We start from the raw sequence: 13,897 nt of genomic DNA, 5'->3' as shown, positions 1-13,897 counted from the left end.
TGTGTGGGATGTTTTGGCATTCAGGTGTTATTTACTTTCTAAGCCTGCTTCAGCTTGCCTTTCTGCTTCAGCCTGGAGCAATGTTTGAGGCACTGTGGCAAGGGAAAGAAGATGAATGAGGCTTCAGGTCATCCACTATTTTCTACTGGTTGTACTTTTTAGTAATATTCAACTGTTGGTTGCTGGGTAAGTGCTTCACAAAAAGGGCATAGGGAAATAGGCTTGCGCAGCACTGGAAACACAGGCTGGTCCTGATTCTCATCCAGAACTGCTGAGACACTTTTGAAGAAAATTAAATTTCAAAAGACAAGTCCCCAAGTTGGGGGAGGAGGCGGGAAAGGAGGCAAATTTAACTACTTTTATTCACTGTTGAACAGCGAGCTGCTAAAATAGCATGAAAATATTTGGCTTTATCTGCTTCCTCCTGCTGCCATAGGGGAGAATTCTGGAGGCAGCATTACCTAAGGTCTGGTGGATCACTCCAGATTGTACCAAGAGGAGAGCTCCCTCCCTCCATTGCAAAAGTTGGCTAATGGTCATGTATCCAAGAAGTCGCTTTTAAAATAGTTCAGTGTACTGGTAACTGATAAAATAACTGTTACAGTAAAAACCATGAATTTCTTCATTTGTAGATTTAAAATTTCAACCACAAATATTTTTATTTACTCGATTATTAATAGTCTTGTTAATATGGACAATCAACAGAACATACATATTACATTTTTAGAATGACAGATCCAAAAAAAATAATGAAGGAATCTACATTATATTGAAAGACTGATTTGCACACTATAATGTAAAAAGCCCTATAGCAGGATGTTCACGCACCTTTTTTAAAAGGAGACAGGCTGGGTTTTGGAAAGTGATATAAATGTAAATGGTAAACTCAATCCACACATAGGCTTTCACTTCATCTAGTTTTTTTACCTTATATTTTCCCTGATCGCAGCCACATAACGTGCTCTCCATTGTGTAGCTCCTTTGTACTCCTATCTCTCTCCAGACAACTACACGCGCTGTCGATTCCTTGGACTTTTCCACTACAAAACTGCAGCTGCTCATGCTGAATGTTGGGGCAATCTGACTGAGAATCTTAGGAAGAGTCTATAGGATAGTAATTTGAAAGAGACTCAATTTGTTTTTACGAAAAAGTGAAACCGCAGTATATTAATCAGACAGTTCAGATCTCAAATTCCAGTTTAAAAAAAAAAAGTTTGCAAAATCCATCCAAAGTAATGTTTTCATTATTAAAAAGTGCCAAGAACCCCAACTGATTCATTCTTCCCCCACCTTCAAAAATTCCCTGGTAGCGTTTGCAACCCAGTTATTAAAATAGCATGTGAGTCAAGTGAATAAAAAATAGAACATTAAGTGTCTAGTAGAAAAAAGATTTGACTATATGCATGACTAATTTGGTTTCATTGTTGCACAGGGCCGCCCAGAGGATTCAGGGGGCCTGGCGTCTTCCTCTGCGGAGAACTCCCGCCGTCGAATTGCCGCCGAAGACCTGGCACTTTGGCGGCAGGTCCCAGGGCAGAAGGACCCCCCGCCGCGGGTCTTCGAGGCACTTCGGCTGCGGGTCCTTGAGCGGAAGGACTCCCCGCTGCCGAAGACCTGGAGCGGAAGAAGCTCCAAGAGCCCAGGCCCCGTAAGAGTTTTCCGAGGCCCCTGGAGCGAGTGAAGGACCCCACTCCAGGGGCCCCGAAAAACTCCTCTGGGGGCAAATTGCCTCCCCACCTCTGGGTGGTCCTGTTATTGCAGCTGAGTGAAGTGCAAAAGGGAAATGTAATTTAGATTAATATTCAGTTTCAATAGTCTAACGTATAGGAAGTTCTGTATTTTAAAATACTAGATAGTATTTCTGACATTGATTCAGCAAAGCACTTAAGTGTATGTTTAACTTTAAAGCATGTGAATAAATTCAACTTTAACAGAACTATTCACCGGCTTAAGTGTATATGTACATGTTTCAATTGTTTGCTAGATTGGGGACCAAAACACTTAACTATGTGCGTTTAATTCTAAAATTTAAAGTCAGTGCAAGTTTACCATGTGTGCTTTGCTGAACAGGGATAGGCCGGAAGTTAACATGTGTAAGCATTTGGGCCTGATCCAAAGCCCAATGAAGTCAATTGGAGTCTTTCCATAGCCTTCAAAAAGCTTTGGGTCAGGCTTATGTTGAACCGGGGCTTTATTTGAAAATTGTGCCTTTAAATTAATTCCTCTATTTTTCATACATACAGCACATCAACTTGATATGGACTTGGTGACTTATTCAGATGTTATCATTTGTAGTTTTCTAACTAAAACTACAAGCATTAGTCAAAATTGCTATAGTAAAAAGGTACGTAAAAAGGCACTATTATGAAGAGACTATTCAGCAACATTTCAGCCCAGTGCTCTGAAGCACTGAGTACATTATATAGATAAACTGCATTGGGATTATGCCACTTAGGAAATAATTTTGATGTAGGGTTTTGTCAAGGTTCCTTCCCCACTCTGAACTTTAGGGTACAGATGTGGGGACCTGCATGGACACTTCTAAGTTTAATTACTAGCTTCGATCTGGTATCACTGCCACCATCCAGAATTTTCAGTGTCTGGATCACTCCCTTTCCCCCCAAAAGCGTCCCCCCCTGAGTAGCCTTGAGAGACTCCTTCACCAATTCCCTGGTGAGTCCAGATCCAATCCCCTTGGATCTAAAAACAAGGAAAAATCAATCAGGTATTAAGAAAAAGGCTTTTAATTAAAGAAAAGAAAGGTAAAAGAAAACCCTCTGGGACAGATTAGCATACCAGCTACTCTTACAAACAGATTCAAAACACAGAGGATGTTCCCCTGGGCACAAATTTAGTTAAACAAAAAAATACTCAAATACCCAATTTGATTCTACCTCTAATTGCATAAGACTGGTTACAAAGAAATAAACATAAACCTATTTATTCCTTTCTAAAACTTACTACTCTGATAAGAGTCTGGTTCCTTGATCTTTTTCACTCTGCCTGAAACTGAAACTGTAAACAAAAGAAAAACTTCCCTCCTTCCTTTTGAAACATCTTGTTCCCCCATTGGTTCCTCTGGTCAGGTGTTAGCTAGGCTAGGTGAACTTTTTAACCCTTTACAGGTAAAAGAGACAATAACCCGTAACCATCTGTTTATAACAGGTTTATTTAAACAAGGAGGCTTGAGAGTGATTTTCATACATGATTTGAAAATCCTACCTAATAGAATAGCATTTCAAATATCAGGTGATCGCCTAAGGCATCTGTCCTTAAAAATAAGAAAACTGGGAGCAGCTGTATTAAATTATGCCAGAGATAACAACTCACCCTATAAACCTCAACTGTTGTTATATGTACATTTAAAATATGAGGTTTTGGTGTAAGTGCTAAACAGTATTTGGTATCTTCAATTCTTCTGTAGCTGAAAAATATTACACTAACTTCAGCTGTTCACTTGCAGATCTTTTTCTTTTTGACCCTTATCCTTCACTCTTGGAAAGTTCAGAGAAATGATTGCACGTCAGTCAAAAATATGTTGCTGCATGCGATAGATGCAAAAAAGTTATGTTTTCAACTTATTTTAATTTGTTCGGCCATACAATAGGACGACTCTCTCCATTTCTAGCGATATGGACACTGCACTTCTATAAAAATTCTGTACCCATTTTCATTAGCAAATGGTTCAAGCACTGATATAGACTCGGCTTAGAAATTTCAGCCCTTGTCAAAAAATTCAAGAGGCTAGTCTATAACAATACTTATATTGTTACTAAAACTGGTGCAAGTATCTGAAATTTCATAGTGTAGACAGGATTTAAGTGACTGAGGTGGATAATGAAATTGTAAATAATCAACCAGCTAAGAAATTGTAAGGGAAACAATCCAGTAGCAGTTGGATTTTTTTTTTTTTTAAACATGTCTGAGCACCAAAAAGCATGCATAACTGTTTGTACAGGTAAATGGCTAGTTATGAATCTAACAAGTGCAGTCACCTGATCGGTGAGCATAACTGTGAAGAAAAAAGTAGGTATGCAAACAGGTGCAGATATTGGGCCTCCTTTAAAAAAAAAAAGTCATCCTCAAAGTAACAAAGAAAAAATTTTTATATTTTTGTGATTGCCACAAGGTGGCAGTGAAACTACACAATAAGCAGCTTATTTTCAGGAAAGATTATTTTACAGTCATTGTGACTGTGCAAAAAAGGTTATTCTGAACTCTTAATTTAAAAATCCTTATCAAATAGATTTATGCACTAAACGTACTGGGAAATATTATACAGCAAAAATTACATTAAAAGAACATTATGGCTGCAAATTCAAGCACTCAAATTTTGGAATTTCCAGAATTAAGGCTATCCATGCAACCTTAATACAGCCCCTTGTGCGCATGCAGTATGAAACAGTCTAACTACATGATCATATACTACTTTTTCCACAGGACCTCTGCCCCTTTCAGTGCACAAGATGAATGGTGCTCACATAACGAGCAACTATTTAGTGTTTCCAGTCTGTCTCTTTGCCCAGACAGTGCCAGTATTCCCACTGGCTCCTAGTTGGGTCTCAGTCTCCTCCAATCCACTGGCTCCTAGTCCCAATCTTCTCTCACCCAGCTCCCAGTCAGATTCTCGTTACCCAGCCAACTGTAGACTTCCTCCACCCCAACTCCTAGTTTTCCCCTCATATCCTAACCCTACCAGTCTCCAGTCCCAATCCCCACTCTTCCCCAGGCTCCTTATTCCAATCTATTCCTTCCCCTTCCCCCCATTCCCAATCTCCCACCAGGTCTAGCTCTTGCTCCCTCTGCATTCAGATCAAGTGCCTCTTCCATGTTACCTAGGTGCCAGCAGGAGGGGCATAGAGCCAGAGAGTTACCCTGCTCTCTGTTCCAGGGTCTGGACCTTGCACAGGCTGCAGCAACCCAGAGTCACAATTACAGACAGTTCTGTTCATCTCCTCACAGCCTCAGACTGGAGCATGCTTAGTGCTCATGGAATCTTCTGGGAATTTAGTTGTGAAGCTCTAGCAAATCTAGCAAATTGCACTCTTTCCGAGGCTTATAACTTGGGTGGATTTTCAGGGGGATTAGAAAAAGTCACATCCTTGACACAAAGGCCATCCCCTAATTTTACGACTCTACTCCTGCATAGGAGTTTCTAAGGGGGGTGGGGGAAGTTTGCAAATTTAGTATGAGCAGAATGTATTTTCCCTAGCTTCATTATCAAAAATGGCTCAACTTTTTAGTCTGAAATTTTCCAAAATAATTAAGAATGAGGCAGAGATCCTCATGGAAAATTTCAAATCGAATGGGTAAAGTTTTGTAAGCAAGTGAAAACAGGATCTAACAATGAGAAGTGTTCAGCAGCCTTAATAATAGGCACTGCTACTAGCCTTGATTGTAATAACTGATCTAAATCCATCAATGAAGTGAATAAAGTGAACGACAAAAGTGTTTGCGATACGAAAATATGGAAAAGTGTTCATAATTCTGTTAATAGCTTAACATTTTTCACAAAAAGCTACTAAAATATTGCTTAGTTTGTTAGCCCAGTTAATAATAATGTTTTGAAAAGCTGAATTAATTCTTTCATTTTTGTTTAATGAAATACTTTTTTGTCTTGTTTAATTAGAAGAATAAAAATAAAACAATCAGCTGTGTCAAATGAATGATTATTTGCCATTATTTTATGACTGTTGACTCTCTTGTCTATATCCCTCCTTCTCAGAGGGAACAAGGTGTTTTTCTTTGTTTTCCCTTCCTGGCTACACGACAGTGATCTAATCCAAGTGTTTGGCACTCCCTGACATATAAAGAGTACTCCTCTGACTGGCACTCTATTAACTTTGCATGAAGCTAGGCAGAGAAAGAAGAGCTATAATTAGATCCCTGGACTCTGTTAGAACCATAGGTAGCTCTAGTGCTACAGGTTAAGTATCACATTACTGATTACTTTGTCCAAATACCTTCCTAGATTCCAGAATGCTTTTCTGTTTTCAGAAGTTTACTCAGTTGTTTTTTTCCCACTACAGCAGTCACCCTTACACTTCCAAATTGTCTTAGATAATTAAACCAATTAAATAATGTTTCTTAGTATGTGTAGTATTTCTGAGGTATCCTGTGTATATGAGAAAGTAGGGAAGCATACACAATGCTACAAATACTGAGGTAATTATATCTATACTATAACTGACTTTTTTAAAAGGTAAACAAAATGATATACCTGTTCTTTTATATTTGAATACTATTATTCTATTAGATGTTCAAGAACATTCACAAACATAAAAATAGTGATAGTTTTAAGTGGGCATAGATGTTGTAAAGCAGCACAGTGTGTACACAAAGTTGTGGAAGTTATTTGAAAAATGTCTGAAAAAATAATCTGTTACATATTATGGAAGTCAGGGAATTGTTTTTGTACTGTGCATGCAAATTGCAGAAGGACACTGTAATCATACTCTATACCATGTGTCATAACATTTTTTCCCAGATCTGGACCTTAGCCTCCAAAATATGGGTGTTAGCATGAAAACCTCCAAGCTTAGTTACCAGCTTGGACCTGGTATGGCTGCCACCAGCTAGGAATTAAACAGTGCCTAGCTCACTGTGGTCTCCCCAAAACCTTCTCTGGGGGACCCCAAGATTCAGATGCCTTGAGTCTTATAACAAAGGGAAATAACCTCCTCCCCTTGTTTCCTTGTTACTTCCTCCCAGGCTCCCCTCCCTGGATGACCCTAGAAGTTTCCCTGCTTCCAGTCCTGGAAACACAAGTACCGAGAGATCTAATCTCTCCCCCTCACCCAGAGGGTATGCAAAGTCAGGCTTAGTAAATCTAACACAGAGATTTTCCCCTTGACTTCTTCCTCCGACCAATTCCCTGATGAGCTGCAGACTCAATTCCCTGGAGTCCCCACTAAAGAAAAACTCCAACAGGTCTTAAAAAGAAAGCTTTATATGAAAAAAGAAAGAAAAAGACATTAAAAATAGTCTCTGTAATAAGATGACAATATACAGGGTCAATTGCTTAAAGGAAAAAAATGAATAAACAGCCTTATCCAAAAAGAATACAATTTAACACATTCCAGCAACTACACACATGTAAATACAAAAGAAAACAATATAAACCTATTGTCTTACTATCCTTGTTCTTACAACTTGGAAACAGAAGATTAGAAAGGCAGGAGATAGAAAAATCACTCTCAGAGCCGAAAGGCCACAGACACAAACCAAAGAACAAAGAACTCACACCCAAAACTTCCCTCCACCCAGATTTGAAAAAGTCTTGTTTCCTGATTGGTCCTCTGGTCAGGTGTTTTTTGTTACCCTTTTCCAGGTGAAAGAGACATTAACCCTTAGCTATCTGTTTATGACACCATGACAGCGTCGCTCAGGCTTGAGAACAGCATAAACAAGGAAACAAAGCTGTCCATGGCGCTTTTCAGAGAGAGAAAAGTAAAAGCAATCAAACGTTACTTTCCAGTTTAGATCCAGCATTATGAGTAAATTATATTAATCAGTAACAGCTATCTGTGCACCTACGTGTGTCTTACTGCACAAATCCCAAAGCATAAATTGTCGGATGCTGCAGATGCCCCACACCATCTCCTGTACCTAGAGAATGGCATTGCCTAGGGACAAGCAAACACCACTACTTATTGTGGATGAATAATTTGACAAAGCGCAAGTACATACACCTTTTCATTTTAGACCAGATCAACATTGTTCTTACTTGCGGGGGTGAGAAGTAACAACATGAGGAAATCAAGATATAATTACACTCTCACAACTTACTTGAAGGTTTAACTTTTACTCACCCTATAACCAAGGTCCTCAATCAGGTCACAAGAGGCAGCGCTAACATTAGTGTGCCACACCGTCTCTTTGATGCTGCAGCCATACATGAATACATTCTTTTTACGAGAATGACCATGATAATCACAGTAAACCTACAAAAAATGGAGAAATAAAAGCAATGTTTTAAAGCAGGCTACAGCATCAGATAATTTAAAGTTATTCCATCTCTCCCTTCCATATTAAACCCTATACGGAAACCATGATTTGTCCCTTGGGTCCTGATTCTGCAAGGACATTTCATTGGTTTCAAAGTGATGACTCTCAAGCATAATATTAAGTATATGCATACATTCTGGCAAGACTGGGGGCTTACGTAGTTATGCACATATATTGTACAATATAAGTAGCAACATGAAGTTTAGACATATTGCACATGTTCCAAATTGCTGTTTGAGTACATAAAACTAAGCCATTTCCAAAGAAAATTTCAAACCTAGCAAAGCAGCACATCTAAAATTTTCTGAATTCAACTGTTTTTGTTACTACAACTGCCTTAACCAACACCCCCCACCCCCCCCAAAAAAACTCACTCTGATGTTCAGAACATGAGCCTTTTTTCCATCCTCTAACTCAACAACATCTGCAAACAAATGCTAGATATGCAGTACCGAAAGGCTCAAGAATTAAAACTAGAGTGTTGTAACTAAATATTTTTGCAGCATTAACCAAAGTGACTGCTCTACTTCAATACAACTGGAAATAGTTCCAGAAATTTCTGACAAACCCTCCAGCTCACATTTGTAAGCATGTGAAGCAGTTGCAAGGACCTATAAATGTGTTTTCTTTTACAGAAAGCGAGACAGTATCTATACAAAAAGCTAAAATGATTTTGAAATGCCTATTTTGGGCAAACATACACACTCACCAGAGGCAAACGTTTTATAGCAGCCAAATATTGCAGCAAGCCCTTGGCATGGTAAATTGTGGGATGAAGGTCTGGGTTTGGGTTTTGCCACTGTCTGTTCAAATCCTCCCCACTTAAAGAACAGCGATGGCTATGAAAGACAAATTTATAAAGAAATGTACGTCTCACAATATAACCTCACTTTTATTTTAAAAGTTACCCTCACTAGTTCAAGTTTTGCCTGTAACACAACTACTTAATTTGTGCGGTCAAGTGAAATTTAAATTCCAGTTTGTATTAACAACACGCTTTTTCTTGCAGAAGAGTTAATTTAGTGGTTACTAATATATTTTACTTGGATCAGCCAAAAATTATATGGAAGTAAATTTTTATTTAAAGATATTTGCCTACTTACTTGCTCTGAGATTAGAGGAAGTAAAATTATCTGTTGAGAAAACTGAATGTTTGAACAAGTGTGATAAGTCAACAAATTCAATTCAAAATTGATAAGTTCTAATTTTTAAAAAATTAATAGCATTTTAAATTTAATTTTTTGTTAAGATGGTCAATGATTTTATTGTTCAATCTTTTTGTCTAGTTCATGATCTTGTGACCATAATCTGTCTGCTCAATTTGATCTTTTGGAACTGCTAAATAGACAGTTAACTGTCAGTGATGTTCAGTGATAGATTTGCTGAATCTGTTGAATTTTTCTAGAATTCTTCATACAATTTGCTAATTTGTGGAAAGATCCTGATCTCCATGAAGATGATCAAATCAAATCTAACTGGATGGGAAGCCTGGTAACTTCAATGGAATCTTATTCAGATCATCAAGAAGAAAGCATGCTTGTGAACCTTTAAAATAGTAGCTTCAAAGATAACTCATGTACCCTTTACACACCATCACAAGTCCAGAAGCCACATGACTTCAAGCAAGGCTTTTGTCTCCACCCCTGCTTTGATTGACAGTTGACAGGGATATGGAATGCACCATCAGCCAACATACAAGATCTGTCACAGGCAAGGCTGGTAGCATAGAGGAGACCAACTAGCCAGCAGAAGACTAACAGAAACCAGGAAGATCAGTGTCTACAGCAAGCAATGTTTCAGAAAGACTTAAGCAGTACTGTAAGTTTAACAAGTTCATACAGACACTAAGTATTTTATTTTACATTTTTGGTTTTCAATCTGCAGAGACATATCCTTGGCATTCATGCATTAACATGAGTTTTTAAACCAGTGACTGTTTGCTGGGGTGTCTGTAAGTATGGCTGGGAGCAGGGTGGAGGACAACTGAGCAGCTGTGAAGCCCAGAGGGGCTATTTATGTGCCACATATCAGCATCTTTAAGAAACTTTCTGAGCAAGTAGTCACACCTGCTGTCATGTTTACTAATTAAACAGAAGTTATAGATTTGACCTCAGAAAACTAATTCCAGCTAAATTCTTGGTAGCCGAATGTAGTAAGTTGAGCTTCTCCTAGAAGTCTTTATTAAAAGTGATATTGAAACATCTGTGACCATCCCTTTGGGGACGATACTAATAATAAAGAATGGTAGTGTGGAATCTTGTGATTAAGCCTTAGTGAATTAAATTGGGAATTGTTTTTCCCCTGCTTTAGTCCTTTTTTTGACAAGGTGTTTGAATACTGAATTGACTTTCATAATACCCTTCGATCTGAGACAGATTATAAACCATCATCTTTTCTTGCATTAGATGTAAGGATTATTAATTTTTGGATGAGAATGTGTAAATTTGTTGGATTTTTACCTTTATTTTCAATTATTTGAAATATCTTTGTATAAAAAACTTAGTTATTAGGCTTAGTTAAGATATAAAATTGTGTCAATTTGGTGTTCTTTAAGCCAGAAGTCTGAGGACTTTAAGAAGCTGAGAATTTAGGGCAGATAAACAGCACATCTTATCTATTGCTCTACCAAGAGATATTTGTGAGGGGTACGTGTGTATATGTAAAACTATGATAAAATATGTTCTGGAAAACCATACTGCAAAAGCAAGTTTTGTGAAGGTACTTATTTTTATAAGTGCAATTTACAAAAAACACTATCCTGAGAACACAATATTTTAAAAGTAAAATTCAAAGAAAATCGACACAGAGACAGCATTACCTTCTTATATAGGAACACATTTACACTACTGATTCTTCACCAACAAAAAAGTACTAGAAGACAGCTTTGTGAGAAATCTGGATTCATTACAGTATATAAACCTTAACCTATGCTACATATTTGGCTCATACTTTAATTACTTCATTGCTAGCCCTCCATTCCAACAACTGTGCTGCAGTAGTGTTCTAACATTCCAATGAATTTGTGGCATACCTGGTACACATGACATCGATGGATGAGTCTATGGCCCCAGCACTATGTACGTTGCACTTCCTCTTCCACTCTCACTGGCATAAGCCTCCCTATTAAATTCCATGTTATTGCTTGTACCCAGGGCTGCGACTTCCAGCCCCAGTTAATTCTTAGAAAAAAGTGCCATCTCAAAACAGACAGCATATAAAAGACCCTACATTTAAAAGAAAGTTGTTCATAGTCTGGATCATGGAGGCTCTTAAAATTACTAGTACACATGTTTGACTGAAGAAAATCAGGAAAACATTTTGTCAGTAAGATTTGTTTATAGTAGTTTTGTTAGTTAGCAAACCACTGGAAAAGACTAAAAACCCAAATATGAAAAAAAATCGAGCCTGAATACTGACTGTGTGTTAATTCTGGAAAACTACTGCATTTTTATTTTAAGACTTCGACATTGTTTTTATTACAAGATACAGAAAGATCTTTAATTAATTGTACTTGTGAGCAGAGTTTAACTTACTTTCCATTGATGACACCATCTGGGTTGAGCATAGGGACAATTTTAAAAATATAGGATTCTCGTAAACTCTGGGCAGTGGGGTTATTACTCATAAGATATTCCAATGTTCCCTTCATAACCCAGCTTGCATTAGTCTCTCCAGGATGCACACGAGCAGATAAGAAAATGTAAGGACGATTCCCTAAAAGAAGCATTCACAAAAATTGCAAGATGTAAAACAAGTAAATTAAAACAACAGTTTGAAAACAATAAATAGCTCGAGTTGGTGGATGGTGATGTACAGTATTTTTCAAAGTGCATCCACATGAATTCGGGATTCTTTATGACAGGATTTTATTATAAATATTGATTGTTACACAAGTGCCTCAATGGACTTTAAATTTAATGAAACATGAAAAAACTACATAAACATCATCTGTTAAAAGAACTGATGATTGGTAACTTACGTGATATAATTGAAATTCCCTTATGAAGAGAGGAGAGAAATTCAGAAAAAAAATGGGATGCTTTAGGGGCCATATGGTGGTACAATCAGCAGTCCTTATGTAATGTTTATGAAATGGGCTCCACGGAAAATACATTTTTGCACTAAAGAAAACTGCTATAAGATCATGAAGAACACTAAAGAATGAGGAATTAGGGACTGTCTTGAAATAACATTAAAAAAGTTTAGCACAAGAATAAATCTTGCTTGGCAATTGACAGAGTACTTATTTTTTTTTTTAGAAAGAAAAATGTTTAAAAAACATGCAGGTCCAAAATTTATCTTTAATCAAACAAACCACCACCACCTGATGCTTGAATTGTTAAACACAAAAGCAAAATTATAAATGTGAGCAGACCAACAAGTGGTAATCTCATGAATATAACTGAGTTTTGCTATTTTACAGTAAAGACACACCAAGAATTGCAGACAAATGAAGCATTAACGTTTTTAGAAAGAGCTAATATTACATAATTTTAAGTGGACCAGAGAGAAGTTATACTTACTGAACTGACAGATATGTTCAAAGTAATTTGACTCTGGCATGGCTGTGATAGTGACTAAAGGGCAGCTGTTCCCAGACAGTGTCTCACACAGAGTATCTTGTCGAAAATAGATCTGCTGAGGGTTGTGCATGGATTCCAGTTTCTGAAGATGCATCTTCATCCCCAAAATGATGAAAAGGTACTTAAGTCCTTTGCAATTTTGTATATGATAAATAAAGATTTATTTAAGTATTTTATTTTTATTGTTCCAGGTATAGAAGGTAATTCTCCCATCACTACTTTGGCCATGAAATACCTTTCAGGTTTCCACTACATCTATAGCTGACTAATGTTTTTTTTTGTCTAGAGTTTGAGTCTTTTTAAATTGGTTTTTTGGAGCACTGCTTCTATGAGCCACCCTTTGATTCTGTTTTTAACCACGATACTCCCTCAAGGAGCAGCCACTTGGTTTGTGAACGGTCCCAAATGATCAGCCTCATTCAATGTTATCTATTCTATATTGTGGCAAATTGCCAGCACTATTATGATGGGTCTCGCGCTCTCTTTTCTTTGGTTGGGGTTCAGGGCACCATTTCTTGCCCCTAAACTGGAATATTAATTGCCCCACTAGTGTCCTAGAGGAGGGGAGTGGAGAGGGAGGGACCTGGGCCCGCCCTCTACTCCAGGTCTCAGCCCAGGGGCCCTGAGGATAGTGGTGAATCATTTGAACTGATGGTTCCTTCCCCTGGGCTCCTTCTCCCTCCTGCCCTTCAGCTTGTGAGGGGCTTCCTGCCCTCCCTCTGCACAAGCCAGGTGCCCCTTACCTAGGGTCTAGGACTTCTTAGCCCACTGCAGCACTTCTCCAAACTGTCCTCTGCTTCAACACCAATCCTTTCTGCTCCTACTCCCACACTGTCTGATTGAAGCATGGGTTTTTATCATGTGACTGACTGCAGTTGCTCTAATTGGCATTAGGTGCTCTAATTGGCGTCAGGTGCTCTAGTTATTCTATAGCAAACTTTCTTCCCCTTACAGGGAATAAGGCTCCCTTCTAACTCTCTCCTGCTGTCCTCTGGCCATGCTGTATCACAATATGTTGAGTCCCAGATCTGCTTTTGTTAATATAACCAATGCAGCCCATTCTAGTTAAGCATCTCACTTTGCTTTACAAACATCAACAAAACATCACAATACCCCAATTTCACTCAATTCATTATCCTGAAAACGTTTCCTTTTTAATACTTTGTAATCTTAACCTTAGTAGTTGAGATACATCCACAATGAGCAAGGTACAAGTAGACAGATAAGATATAATAGACAGAACCTAGACTAAATTTGATACTATCATCTTAGCCATGTATGCCTCATCAAATTCCCACCAAAGTGCA

General features: G+C 38.0%; 1 protein-coding gene across 8 annotated transcripts in view; it reads right to left on the bottom strand.

Annotated features, from left to right (window-relative positions):
• Positions 1-13,897, bottom strand: part of AGTPBP1 (ATP/GTP binding carboxypeptidase 1) — a 177,448-nt gene that overhangs the window by 53,000 nt on the left and 110,551 nt on the right. For 6 of the 8 annotated variants that reach the window (XM_050945606.1, XM_050945605.1, XM_050945608.1 and 3 more), the window contains 5 exons: positions 12,531-12,684; positions 11,541-11,721; positions 8,717-8,846; positions 7,812-7,943; positions 928-1,104 (listed from right to left, as the gene is read on the bottom strand). In XM_050945606.1, the coding sequence (XP_050801563.1) occupies positions 928-1,104; positions 7,812-7,943; positions 8,717-8,846; positions 11,541-11,721; positions 12,531-12,684 (774 nt within the window). Of the gene's footprint in view, positions 1-927; positions 6,946-7,811; positions 7,944-8,716; positions 8,847-11,540; positions 11,722-12,530; positions 12,685-13,897 lie in introns of those variants that run through there. The other 2 variants (XM_050945611.1, XM_050945609.1) reach the window with 2 other exon arrangements.

This window comes from Gopherus flavomarginatus, chromosome 3, assembly GCF_025201925.1.
Source record: "Gopherus flavomarginatus isolate rGopFla2 chromosome 3, rGopFla2.mat.asm, whole genome shotgun sequence".
Lineage (NCBI taxonomy): Eukaryota > Metazoa > Chordata > Testudines > Testudinidae > Gopherus > Gopherus flavomarginatus.
Note: the sequence above shows the minus strand (reverse complement) of the source record. Positions and strands in the feature narration are given on the sequence as shown.